Raw genomic sequence first — 15,000 nt, forward strand, 5'->3', positions numbered from 1 at the left:
ACAGACAGATGGAAGTGGTCATGAGCCGTGGTTGCTTACCTCCTCCAGAGGTTCTGGGGTTCCATGGCGGTCTCAGAGCGCCCCATAGAGGCCAGGAAGGCAAACGGCCACGCCAGGAGCATCATGAAGGCAGCCATCAGCAGCCGCAGGGGAAACAGCGTCACTGTCATCACAGCAATCTGCTCCACAGAACACACACACACACACACACACACACACACACACACACGCAAACAACATACTTCATCACCACAGTGTTTACTGGAAAATGATCTCTCACACACACATACAAGAGTAAAAATGTTGGGGTGCAAATTAAATATTTAGGCGTATTTGATGTGTTAATATAAAGTGACTTAGTCACTTCATTGGCTACAATGTCAAAAAGCTCTGACGCAAATACAACCTAATAAAGTACACATCCCAAAACACTGCTATATTTCAACGTGAGCTACGCATCATGCTACCTCAAGTGGCTCACTAGTTTTCTCAAATTCAAAAGTGCCCAAAAAAGCAGGTTAGCCTACTAAAATGCAAAGTACAACGAAGTTCTTCAAATGTCTTCACTGTTACACTAGCAGCAATGAGTAAAAAACAAATACAGCTCAAATCACCAAAGGTGTGCATGTTTAACCCTGACAGGAGGAATTTCGAGAGGCTTGGATATGAAAAATCTAGCAGTATGATTTTCCGCAAGTTTTGTAACGCTGGCCCTTGCAGACTCGATTCTTTGTTTCTGGAAGCCTGCATAAGAGGTGTGGTGCGGTAGACTGGCGCAACGTGTCCTTGAAAAAAAAGTAAGCGTAGAGCCCTGGCACACACACTTCTAACCTCGGCGTGCACACAGACCTCAAGCTTCTCTAAACAGACAGTCATAAATGTGACAAGAGTCATGGGCTTGGTGTGATAGCAACTTTTACCGAGCTTGCAGAGCTACAAGACAATTCTACAAACTCAATACTTAAAATCAATAATTAATTAAATCATTTTAAAAAGCTATCAATATGTACACTAACCCATCATCTTTAACATAAGTGACCAAAGATTTCTTGTCTATGGACAAACATACGGTTTCGAGAGTTGGATTCCCCTACCATGTACGTAATACATTTTAGGTATCAAGAAAAGCTAAATGTATAACTAATCACTTAGCCAAATAATTCAACATAGAACAGCCCAGATATGGACGAAACGGAATAAAAGCTCCCTAGACATATTTACAAGGAGTCAAAGTGCGAGCAATAGAGCTTATCTCTGCGCTACTGTTTAAAGCTGCGGGTAGATCAGCTATCTAGTGCAAATATTTATCTGGAAGGGATCCTTGCTGGACTGCCTCCAGTGGTTGCCAGAGCTGTAGTTACCAGGCTTGAGATGCCTCCAGTGGTTGCCAGAGCTGTAGTTACCAGGCTTGAGATGCCTGGCTCAGGCTGAGCTGAGCTGAGCTGCTCAGAGTGAGACGCCTATGATCACTGTTCCTCGGTCGCAGCCAGGACTGCTCTTTAGAAGGAAGAGGAAGGGAGATTCAGCCATAAAATACTAACTAGACAGAACGCAATCTTCTGTTCTGGGCTGCCTGAAAACTCTGTGCGACGACGGATCTCAGACATTACTGTACTACCCTACCTTGGAGCCTCTGTGTGTCTGTCTCTCTGTGTGTCTGTCTCGTTTACAAAACACTGCAGTGGGTGCCTTCAACAAGCAAACACTTTAATTAAACGTTCAAAATGCATCAGAGGCCTGCTCAACTGAGGTAGTGCTAGTGCTGGGCGCTATACCGGTTCATCCGGTCTATTTCCCATACAGCAGGAATTTCTCATACACCGCCATACCGTAGCACAGCTGAAACAACAGCTGTAACACAGCAGCAAATTATATTATATTGTTCGGCGCTATAAGCGCGACGGAACGCTTACTCCATCGCATCGGTATAAAACGCGTTGGAATACCAAGTATATACGATTATGGTCGGCGGATTCGAGGTCGCCAACCAGTAGCGCCTGTGAAACAGTGAAGCCATAGGGGCACTCGTCCCTTGAGGAGGCATTTTCTTGAGGCGCTGCATATGACAGGAAAAGCAAGCGATAGAAGGACATTGAGAACGCAGTAACAATCCACCTATGCAAGGACTTGGTCGTGCTACAGACAGTCAAGAAAGACGTGTTCAGAGCAGTCATTAAAACCACTGGATTCAGACTGGAGTCGCCCACTTTTCCAAAAACAGACCTGTGGTCAAGTTGCGGAATGTAAACACACTTGGTGCACAATGGTGCACTTCATCAATGACGGCTGGGAGTTGCGCAAACCCTGTTTGCAAACATTGTATTTCCCAGAAGACCACACAGCAGAAATAATGGCACAGGGCTTGAGAGGCCCTTGAATCCTGGGGTCTGGAAGGAGAGAGGCAAGGGGCCACATGTGACATCATGAAGGTGGTCCAGCTGAATGCATGAAGACTCTAATGCTTTAGACACAGGCTTCACCTTGCCATAGGGTACATACGAATATTTGCATTAAATCAATTAAAGAACGTGCAGTCGGAGTAAAGAAAAAAAAAATGGTTTTGGTGCTTTCTTGTACTCCTCGAAAAGGAAGAGGGACCTGGCCATTGCTCAAACTGAACTGGGTCTGTCAAAAGCACCTGCCCGCAATCTACGCCTAGGGGGGGATTGTCTGGTGAACACAATGTCAGTGTCTCATACCTCAAGCAAGTCTTTTCAATAAACCTACTCTTGCTGAGGGAGAAAATGACACTCAACTGACCAAGGACACGAAGACAACCATTTTCTTTTTCAACCATTTTTGTACTCAACGCACAGATGAGCTGCTAGATATGGCTTCTCTTCCTGACCCCCGCTCCAAAACTATCTACATAAACAATGAAAAGGTGAACAACATCAAAGCTGGAGCGGTACAAGCGTACAAATTGCTGCTGCCAGAGCAACAGGCAGGCACCACTGGCACTTCATCAGCTCTCCCAAGGGCTCGAGCCGCAGCAGAGGTGGCTGAGGTTTTATGTCCAAAAATAAATAAATAAATAAATAAATAAAAGACTTTGGCCAGCTTTTTCAAAAAGCAGGGTGGCAGCAGCTGAAGCAGAGCTGAGAGCAGAGTGACTCTCTCCAAGATGAGAAGACCATTACAAGCGGAGCTTAGAGCAGGGTAACTCTCTCTCAGATGAGGAGACCATTACAAGTGGAGCTGAGAAGATACCTCCAGACAGTGACAGTGACACCCACCCTCCAGCTAGCCAGGCAGGAAGCATCTGTGTATTCCTGCCACCAATGCCCCATCTGAGAGAGCTTTCAGCACCGGCGGGAACGCCATCACCTGCCAGAGGTCAGCACTGAAACCAGATGCCCTGGACAGGGTTGTTTTCCTGACGCCAAATTTGTAATGTCTTGACGAGCTTCAATTACCAAAGGCTGTATTTGTCAGGGTGATTTGTGCTGGAACATAATGTTTCCTGCTGGCACATAATGTTTCCTGCTGATGTACCAAGATGTTAGCATCAAAGAATATTATTACTGTGAGTTTAAATGTGGATTGTTTATCTTACTAATGGAAAAACAAGAGCAATATAGCCCTTTTGAATATTTGAATACTGTACCTTAAAGGATAATATTAATGCACATTCAAATTTAAAAATGTGACTGATCAACAGCCATTTTAAAACTTGAATACTTTGGCTTGAAGGATAACATACTGTGAATGAATCATATTAAGCTTGTTTTGTTACTTGTGCAATAGAACGTTTTAGAAATATCTCTTCGAATACTTAAACACTAAAGACTATAAACTGACCTAAAATATTCATATAGAACTATCGCACAATAGTTTTTTTTGAAAAGGAAGCAATGTTAAAGTTGTCGGCTCATCTTTGTATTGGTTCTGTTTTTACTATGTTGCAGTTTGCACAATAAAAATAATTTCATTCTGCAACTGTTCCATGTACACGGATTCCTTCATATATTGTAACATTTTGTGGAGCCAACAAAAACCCCATAGTACTCAAAACCTTCAGTATATACATGATGAAATTAAAATGTTTTTATATTCTATGTACTGCTGTGATACACCGCAAAAACAACCAGACATTAAAAAAAATACTGTAATTCAAATTTGTGGTCATAACAACCCACACCAGGTTGTGCAGACCCTTGGGGAAAAGGACATGATTATTACACTAAATCAAATAGATAAGATAGGAGGGAGCTTAAGTGGCACTCTGTGTGTGTGTGACACAATCATCTTGAAGGCAGCCTAGAAGTGGTCTAGCATTTCACACATGCACACCCCAGAGAAGAACTATTATTTTGCAGATGCATCGCCACACACACACACACACACACACACACACACACACACACACACACAGACACACACACAGGTGTCACTCACAAAACACACACACCATGCCCTAGTCTGCGCATGAAACTACAAAGACCGGAAGTTCATCAGGTCAGACACATATCGGCAACCACCAAACACATTCATCTTTGACACAGAGAAGATGCAGTTCACACATCGCTCACACACCACCCGACAGGAATTCCCCCTCCCCTTCTAGACATAACATGGCCTCATCATGTCAGTTCAGAGGACCTATTAGGAGAGTACATAAAGTAGAATATAATAATAATAATAATATAGTCCTCTAATAGGTCCTATTTGTGACATTTTTTGTTGTTATTGGGAGAAACAAAAATTCTACCTACCAATACATTTTTTTTTTAGAATTGGATGTTATGCCAAACCAACATATTTGTTTCAGAATGGCCCAAAACTGATATGGAAATCAGTGTTTCACTCTGACGACTTGTCTGTAGCCTCATAGCGTGCACACAGTTCTGCATGAGTTACGCTACGCAGGGAAGGAAATGTATGACTGACAACCAGGCAGGTCTTTAATTCAGAGAAGGGCTCTCTGCAAACCCCTGGGCTACACTTCAACTTTAAAGGTGGAATTTCTAGGGTATTTTTCAACAGCCTAGATCACAAAAGTACATATATAACCTGTTTAACTGACACAGAAGTAGGCTTTTAGCCCATGACCCAGTTAATATACCAAAGTAATGGCTTCTCTAAGAGTAGCCCATACACTCTTTATTTCAGCATCTGATTGAGATAAGGGAGGTCCAGGTGCATCAGTTTCCGATCTTAAACACTGTTTAATAAGGTTTGGTCCCCGTCCTAGTAGACCTAATGGGTTTCTGGATGAAGTGCTGACAATGCATGAGTTTCCACTACAAAACTGCAGCAGTTCCTCTTTATATAAGACACTGAACAATGGAAATGTGATCTGTATCTCTGCAGGCTAGCAGCTTTGTGTATAGAAGCCAGTTAACACACACAAAAAAAACAAGTTTGCAATAAGGGTACCTGAAACTTACAGATAACATAGACTGCAAAAGATAGAGAGAAAAGATAGATCTGGGACAAAAGAAGATAGAGAGAAAAGACAGATCTGGGACAAAAAATAGGGAGAGCAAGAGAGCGACTCAAAGAGTGATATCCAGAATCTGAGAAGAGGATGAGTGAGTGTAGACATCGGGAACGAACACACACACACACACACACACACACACACACACACACACACACACACACACACACACACACACACACACACACACACACACACACACACACACACACACACACACACACACCTTTATGTTGCCTCAGTTGACTGCTGGTAATCTGCTCATTGATGCTGACGTGAGGATGCTTGACTAGAGGCCAGTGCTAAAAGGGAGCAGTGTGTGACTGAGCCATGGGTTCAGAAGTCCCTCAGGGACCATCTGCCTGCAGTGCTCCTGCTGGCCTGATGGCCAAGAGATCTATGACAGCTGAGGAAGTAAAACCCATGTGAGCTACCAGAGGCCAGAGCCTCACTTTCAGAAGACAATCCTGACTGATGAAACAATTGTCTTTTATTTTATGATCACCTTTTAATTCACTTTTATAAACATGGGGATAGGGAAAGACATTTACAAAGATGACACTAGGAAAAATCTCAGGGAGAGTATTGTGGAGTACTGATACAGATAAAAGTCTACGTAATGAAATGGTTTTCTGTGGTATAGCAAAAAGGTGGTGGGTAGGTGTCTTGTGGAGAAAACATTGTTTAAGTTGTATCGTTTTCAGAAAAGATGCTAGGCTACTGGCAGCGTGATCTTTACCATACTCTGCTGACAGGGGCGTGAAACAGGAAGTGACAACGGCCACAGTCCTCGTGTGATGCGCCACATGACTTTCCGACACGGCCCCTTCTGTAAACGTACACTCTCGCTCACAAGCTTTGCTTCAAGAACTCTTACACGCACTCTTCTGTTCAGCGATACCTAATCTTACCCTCAGTAACTTGCACTGTTGCTCACACTCTTACCTTGAGTTCACACACACACACACACACACACACACACACACATACTCTCTCTCTCACTATGCTCCTCTCGGCAACACATGCTACTGTTCACATCCTTCTGTTATAACATGGAAAGGGAGGTCAGGGGTTTTAATAATACAATACAACAAAACAAAGGAGTATTACTACACATATAGCAATACATTGACAAAAGAAGAAAGGGGACTGATCAGGTTAGAATGGTAATGCAAAAACCCCTCTGACTTTGCCCCAAGCTGAAGTGCAATGCTCCTTTGGCAACCGATACAGCTTCAGAATGTGATGAGTGCAGGCAGAGAGGCTCTAACTGACAAAGTGGCTAAAGGCTAATAATCAGTGGTTGTGGTGGTTGCCGCGGTAACGCAGGACCTGAGGCAACCCTGGCCGTTGCGGGGACTACAAAGCCGCTACTGTTGCTCCATTTCTCCCAGGTAGCAGCTGCAGTTGCTAAGGCAGATCTGGCCCAGATATTTAAAATGTGATTCTTGTGGCTAGAAAAGCAGAACTAAATGCAGGGATGCAGTTCAAATGTGTGTATCTTGTGGGTAGAAAGGCAGAACTAAATGCAGGGATGCAGTTCAAATGTGTGTATCTTGTGGCTACAAAAGCATTTAAATGCAGGGATGCAGTTCAAATGTGTGTTTCTTGTGGCTAGAAATGCATAACAGTATACAGCAATGCAGTTGAAATGTGTGTTTCTTGCGGCTAGAAAACAAACCACAGGGTGTAGGGATGAGGTTTCTAGGGGAGGGGAGATGTGGCCCAAGTCGGTTCTAGTGTGACACTATCAGAGGATGACCCCGGGCCAGGGATGCCCTTCATGTCTGCCTACTGGAACCGGCAGAACAGAGAGCAGTTGAAGCTAACCACTCCTCCATCTCCTACTGGAGATCAGAGCAAGATGCTCGTCCACTTCACGGCGTCCACGCTGATTTGGCTTTTAGCTTGGCTGAAGAAAGGATGGTCAGGCTCTGCGCAGGCCACAGATCTTTTTTGACTACCAGTATACACTAAACCCTTCGACTCCACTCCATTCTGACTACCAGTATACACTAAACCCTTCGAATCCACTCCATTCTAACTACCAGTATACACTAAACCCTTCGACTCCACTCCATTCTGACTACCAGTATACACTAAACCCTTCGACTCCACTCCATTCTGACTACCAGTATACACACAACTAAACCCTTCGACTCCACTCCATTCTGACTACCAGTATACACTAAACCCTTTGGCTCCACTCCACTCCGAAAGATTCAAACACTTTCTCCTTAACTTACAGGTAACTCCTGCCATCATTTTTGGGGGGCAATTCTGGTTCCAACAGAGAAGCTGTGATATCTTTTTTTTTTTAGAAACACATTTTAAACCTGACTAAGAGATCAGTTACTGCCCCTTAAAACACACACACACACAATCATCGAGTCCTTAATTCACTTCCACGCACACTGCCACTAAAATCAGAATCAGAGTATCAACATGCTAAATCACATATGAACATATATTTGCATGGTTTCTTAAAGCGGTGTGTGAACCAAGAAACAAGGTAAAATGTTCTCCGAGGCCAACCCACAGGAAATGGGCAATCTGTCCACAGCGTCTCATGCTGAGCGCCTTCACTGTCGGCCACATGCAGCCCCGCCTCAAGCAGCCACACCTCACCCCTCACGCCTCACGCCCGTCCACACCACAACAGTGAAAATGGAGAAGCGCTGTTGCAGTTTGGCCTTGCGTCCCAACAACAACAGCAGCATTTTCTTCTTTTAGGGCCAGAAAACATGTACATTTGAAAACGGGTTCCTGTGTGAAGACCACGTTTAGCTGATGTTGAAAAATAAACTGTTTAATCTTGTCTCGTAGTGCCATTGCTTTGAAAACAAAATTGTAGGCTAAATCTTGCAGAACCGGTTATGCAAGAAATGTGATTTTAAAAGGCCTTGCTAGCGACAGCGTTTTTTGCAATTCAGTGTGGACATGAATGTGTTTTCAAAGCGTTGTCATGCGGACAAACGTTTTCAAATCATTCTGCTGTCGTGGGGACGGGACCTCAGACATGGGCAGCGATACCACTGAGGAGGGCTGCTGCAGAAGATCACGGCAGTGACACGGGCGAGATGGTGGCAAGTTTCTGGGGAATGGCAGATATCGAAGCAACACCGCCACACGCCATCTCAACCACATGGTGCAACCAGAATTAAGGCCAGAATCCTCCTGGAACTCCCCCAATCTCTTGAACCCAACGCTGGATCCATGCCCATGCCACGCTGGGAGCACTCTCCAGATCTTAGCTCACTGGCAGCAGCCACTGGCTATTAGCTGGGGTGGCCTTCCTGTAACAGTTGGCACAACAACATGCGTCGGAGGTTGTGTGTGACACTGAGCTGGAGCTACTCGGCTGCTGTGCAAGAGACCTGAGCTCAGAGGGTTTTAAGACTGAATCATTTATGAAAAAGCTAAATTTAAGCTGCATGTATGACACAAGGAATCAGTTGATCTCTAAACAGAAAGGCTGTGCTGTGAGGGGACATTTCAATAAAGGCATTGCACCCAGAAATGATGCGCTGTATAATTCTGTCAGCAGGCCATCTACACTGAGGGCATACAAGGGTGGTGCATACTTTAAAGGTACAATCTGTGATTCTGGTGAAAGGTTGTTGATATTTGAGCTCAACAGCCAATCAAATTACACCCCTTACTTCCAGAAGCATAGTGTTGATTGGCTGGAATAGTGCATGGCTCTGTCTGAGTTTTTTTTTTTTTTTTTAGCACGCACCCACAGAGGGCCATAAGGAGCAATCTGCTGAATTTGACAAAAAAGTGTATTTAGTCTAATTAGATCAACAAGACACTGATCAACAAGTGATCTGCTTCAGTGAAAGAAACAGTATCCCACCATATGTATTTTTTTAAATAGAAAGAGCTGCATGCATGTAGTGTGAAATGTCTGCTTAGATATTCCTAATATGACACTCGTGGGCTGGGTTTGTGACAGGTAGGACACTGTCGTGAATAGCAGTGAACGCTTCATCAAGATCAACTGATTTGCAGGTCAATTGAGTTCATTCACAGCACTCAGTATAGCCACCGGCAGCTTACAGTAACTCTATAAGACCAGACCTGACACAGTCTGACAACGTCCAACAATAGTTCAGACGTCATGGGCCAAGCAAACATTAACCATGGACAGAGCCAGGGCCATGCTCCTGCTATTTAGATGCCCATTTATCATGGTACCTGCTGTCAAGATTCCCTGCATCAGTGTCTAAGGAGAGTGTGGACCTAACCCCCAAACTTCCGCCAATCACGCATCGGCTATTCGTAGTGCAACAGATATCAGGTGTATATACAACCAACTTACACTATAAATGAATTAATTAATGAATTATTGTCCAAACCAGAACGATAACAACAAAGTCCTGCGTCAAGACACCAGAATCATTCCCATCGACCACCCAGTGCGAAATTACCGTAATTTGATGTAATGCTTCGGTCGATACTGGCTTTATTTTCAATTTCAGTTTATTTCAGATCTGGCGCAGCGTAAAATACATGTAAGCAATAATATTATGATTCGCGGGTCTCATCCCACATGATCCATGGGCGGGGCCTTGGAATGTTCCTCTTGACAGTATAGAGCTACACAGCGATAAATAATAACTAACTACAGTTCTAGTGAACCAAGCAGATAGATTACACTACCAACATGCCCACTACAGCGTGAGTACTTTTCTACTCTTCACAAAGCTGATCAACGCTACCACAACGTTAATTTCAATGAATCAGTGTATGTTCTGCTGTTTTCCGTCTCTGAATCACTAGCCAAATCACGCCTGCACACACGTTTATCACTCATGGTCTACACAGTAGAGAAACACTGCCAAGAGAAATAAATGATGGTTGGGGCGAGGATATGCACTAAATGGGCGAATGTTTCCAGATAACGGTACACTCTAGACATGGCTCCCTAGGAAGTCTGCAACAATTTGACGAACGACCATAGGTTATGCCTCATTATCTGAAGGGGCCCATTTCCCTTTCACTCTCAAAGACAGAACAAGGACAGCACAGTAAAACGAATATTAGCTTCATTAGAATGCGAAGGGTGCTCTAACTGGTTAACTACCTAAAGCTATCCCAAATCTGAAGCACACGAAAGCATTCAATATAGCCAACGTAAGCCATCCTAGTTTACATAGTGTTGCCACACGTGTGGGTTAACCACACTAAAACGATTCAGCAAGCTAGAAGCGTTTAACCGCGAAAGAAGTGCAGAAGCGCAACCTGTATCGCTATTTAGTGAGCCTGTGGCTAACACGGACACTGTGGAGTACAGTAAGAACAACTGAAGTTACAGCCTAGAAAGCTTAGCACAGCACGTTAGCTGGCTAACTTAGCTGTGCTAGCTGACTGTTTCATTGGAATCTCATAGTGCTAGCTAGGCTCCCAGCCAGCATCTTGCATGGATGCTAGCAAGCCTCCCAATACACAAACCTGAAGAGAAATGTTTGCTCACCTGAGCCTTCTGGAGCGTTGTGAATCTCAAGTCATGCACGAATGGATTTCTGACGGGGGGAGCCAGCTCCTTCCCATCTCCTTCCACTGAGCATCGTCTGCAGTTCGGCAATCTCATCCCTGCCAAACCCAATGGGACGGATCTTAGCTGGAAACAGTCCCAAGCGACTTTATCCAAGCGTTCTTTATTTCCCAGGGAATTTTGTATCCTCCCGCCGATTCCAGGTTACACGTTACCTTCTTTTCTGCAGGGATAGAGAAGGCTTCGGGATTAAACGGATCATGTAGCTATTTGACGGTAGCTTTGCACGCAACAGTAGTCAGATGTGTCGTAAAGATGCAGCCAGGACCTTCCAGTCTTGGTTTACGCGCAGGACGCATGCGTCCCGCCTGTTGTCTGCTGACTTCACAGAGCCAAGCCAGGGTGTGTCGAGCTGTGCCGAGTAGAGTCGAGTCTGAGATGAGGAGGCCACCTGATGCCATTGCCTACGTCTCTTGTTACTTCAAACAGGCAAACTGTTACATCCTATGTGTTAAATCTGTTGTTAGATAGATGTGTTTTGAGGCTATGTCAAGTGAACTAGAACTAATTATTGAACATTATTGTAATACATCAATCCAAACAATGATAATTTATTTTCTCACAAGGTGAGAATGGAAACGGAAGTGAAGTTGGAAAAGAGAATATAAAGATGAGAGAAGAGGAGATGTGTGGAAGAGAATAAGCAAGAGATGATGAGGAGAAATGAGAGGACAGGAGGGGGAGGAGAGGAGATGTTAGCGGAGCAGTCATGTTTGTATCCATCTCAGGGCTGCTGGTGCTCTCTGGCCTTGGTCTGTGGGAGTCAGGAGCAAGAAGAGTTTTATTTTTGGACCAAGACTGTGCAGAGTGCGGCCCCCTCTGGTTTGTGTGGATGACAAGAAGAAACACACACACACACAGACACAGACACACACACAGACACACACAGAGAGAGAGAGACACATACAGAGTCAGCGGAGGCGTTGGGTTTAGACTGTTGCTGGTGTTGGTCGGTCACCAGGGAGACCTGAATCATCAGATTAGTCTAATGCTGTCATGAGGAGGAGGGCAGAGCACCAGGATGGGTGGGGAAAGAGCTGCAAGCCATCACCACGCTGCCTCTTAAAAGTATCTAACAGGTCTTATGTGTCATAGTCACACAATACAGTGAAGATAACCAGAAGGAAATAGCAGTGCATGCAAAGCAAAAACAAATCTCATTTGTAAAACAAATATAAAGTAAAAGATTAGACCATTTAAAGCAATTAAATGCATGCAGAGAAAGACTGTCAATGTTAAAGGAAGGCAGCAATTCAGTCGAGAGACACCATAGGGAGAGAGAAATAAATATAAAAATAGAGATAAATAGAGAGAGAGAGAGAAAAAAAAATGTAAGAGATGGAATAAAGACAGACTGAGTGAGTGAGAGAGAAAGACAAAGACATCAAACATAAGAGATGGAGAGAAAGAAATAGTGACAAAGCGACAGTGATAGAGTGATAATGATAGTTTTTATATCAAGCTTTATGAACATGAATTAATATAGGAAACAAACAATTATACTTACACCCAAAGATGTACATAAAAATAAATGCAATTAATTTAGCACTGAAAAACACCATTTCCTAACTCCCAAAATCTGCACCCTTACACCTCCCTTATACCAGGATTCGACCAGGGTTAGGTTCAGGTGAAAATTTGGTTGATAGGGTACTCATGGGGGTTGCCTTATGTGGTTGAAAGGATGTTGCTAGGGTAATTGAGGTGGTTGCTAGGGTGTTGCCAGGGTAGCCATGGTAGTTGCTATGGTCATTGAAAGATAGAGATAAAGAGGGAACAGGAGAGAGAGTGAATGAAAGAGATAGACAAAGAAATTAAAGACATTGAGGAGTTAGATGTTATAATTAAAAACAGTGATTGAAAGAGAGAGTGAGAGAGATTGACAGAACATCACAGAACATTGTGTATTAACCAAAAGCCACATTTAATTCCTAACCTAAATTTAGAACCACAGATCATATATTCACATTACACACACTAATTGACAATTATGGGCACAAAAATAATGCAAAAATCTATGCCTGCTTTGTGGATTTTATTTTCATAAAGCCTTCGATTCACTCTGGCACAGCAGCCTTTTCTTTAAATTAATCCAAAGCGGTATCGGAGGGAAAATACACAATCTGATCAAATTAATGTATACTAACAGGGTATTCTCAATTAAGATCGTAACAAAGAAAACTGAACCTTACTTTCAGGGACGTGCAGGAAGACAGGACAGTAACCTTACACTATATGATATAAACATTAGTGAATTGGCAAAACAATTAGAGAATCCCCATGCATCTGGTCTGGAATTACAAGACAATGAAATAAAGTGTCTACGTGATGCTGATGACCTTGTCCTGCTGTTCCCTACAAATGGTTAGAACAAAACCAAATCAGAATTGGAAAAATACTGTTAAACCTGGGCCCTAACAGTCAACCAACCCAAAATACTGTTAAACCTGGGCCCTAACAGTCAACCAACCCAAAATACTGTTAAACCTGGGCCCTAACAGTCAACCAACCCAAAATCAAAGGATTAATTATTCGCAAAAGGTCCAGGCCACAGAGAAACACAATGGTAAACAACCCTGCTGAACAAACAAATCATTATAAATATATAGGACTCATTTCAAACACAGGACGTTTTAGCTTGGCTGTGAACGAACTAAGAGACAAAGCAAAAAGGGCTTTCTATACCATCTAAAGATCAATAAACACTGAACTACCAATTACAACCTGGCTCAAAATATTCAAATCAATCATCCAACCAAGTGCATTCTATAGCAGCGAGGTGTGGGGTACACAAACTCATCAAAACGGGGAAAAATGGGACAAATATCCCATTGAAATCCTGCATACAGAGCTCTGCAAAAATATTCTCCAGGTGCAGAGAAAAGCTTCAACTCTGCATTTAGAGCTGAATTAGGCCAATATCCTCTACTGTTAAATATTCAAAAATGAGCCCTACATTTCTGGAATCCTATTAAAACAGGTAGCCCACTCTCCATATCCTACAAAGCCCTATGCTGTCAGTTGAACCCACAAAGGAGTCCCCTCTGCTTACTTGTCCTGAGGCTGGGCAAACCGTCAACCACCCAGGTCATTACACCACAACCACCTCAAGCACCCAGGTCATTACACCACGACCACCTCAACCACCCAGGTCATTACACCACGACCACCTCAACCAGCCAGGTCATTACACCACGACCACCTCAACCACCCAGGTCATTACACCACGACCACCTCAGCTTCAAGACTCATGCACTCAGAAAATTAGACCCAGCCAAAGTATGATGAAAGAAGAAGAAAAATACAGAGATCACTGGACACAGTGAACAAAAATCCTGAAAAAAAATGGAAACATATCTAGCTCTAAACGGACAGTACACTGGCAACATACTTGACCACAGTGTCTGATATGAAACTGCGGAGAACACTGACTAAATACAGACTGAGTGAGCACAACCTGGCAGTAAAAGTTGGCCGACACAGACAGATTGTGTTTTTACTGTGTCCAGGTAACAAAGGAGACAGAGCTGCACTTCCTAACTCACTGCAGCCAATACCGTCTTAGAGTCTTACAGACCTATATTTTGCAAAATCAACAACAATTTTCTCAGTTCCTTTATCCGAGTGACCTGTAGAGACTCTCGGCTCTACTGGGAGAAAAGGAGGACTGCTGTAGACTGGCAGCAAAATATGTAGCAGCCTGCCATGAGCTCCACAGCTCTGTGAACCCCCTGTCCCAGATGGCTAATAATGAATGTTTACCAATTCATAATCCTATGTTACTTACCTACCTTCCGTAGCATTTCTTGTTCCCCATGACCTTTGTACTGTTGCTGCTTATTGTTTGTTTGTTTTATTTATTTATGTCTATTATGATTGTATAGTTTGTGTCAATATGCGTTGACACTGTTGTATTGTATGCAGTCATGCCAATAAAACCATTGGAATCTAATTGAATTGAATTGATTGAAAGCGAAAGAGAGAGAGAGAGAGAGAG

The 15,000-nt window shown here is 43.4% G+C and overlaps 1 protein-coding gene across 1 annotated transcript in view; it reads right to left on the bottom strand.

The window, feature by feature from the left end:
- Positions 1–11,389, bottom strand: part of LOC105905509 (lysophosphatidylcholine acyltransferase 1) — a 21,366-nt gene extending 9,977 nt beyond the window's left edge. The window contains exons 1-2 of the mRNA XM_012833515.3: positions 10,923–11,389; positions 40–179 (exon numbers count right to left, since the gene is read on the bottom strand). Of these exons, the coding sequence (XP_012688969.2) occupies positions 40–179; positions 10,923–11,039 (257 nt within the window). The 5' untranslated portion in view covers positions 11,040–11,389. The remainder of the gene's footprint in view (positions 1–39; positions 180–10,922) is intronic.
- Between the last annotated feature and the right edge of the window lie 3,611 nt (positions 11,390–15,000).

The sequence above is a fragment of the Clupea harengus genome, chromosome 11 (assembly GCF_900700415.2).
Source record: "Clupea harengus chromosome 11, Ch_v2.0.2, whole genome shotgun sequence".
Lineage (NCBI taxonomy): Eukaryota > Metazoa > Chordata > Actinopteri > Clupeiformes > Clupeidae > Clupea > Clupea harengus.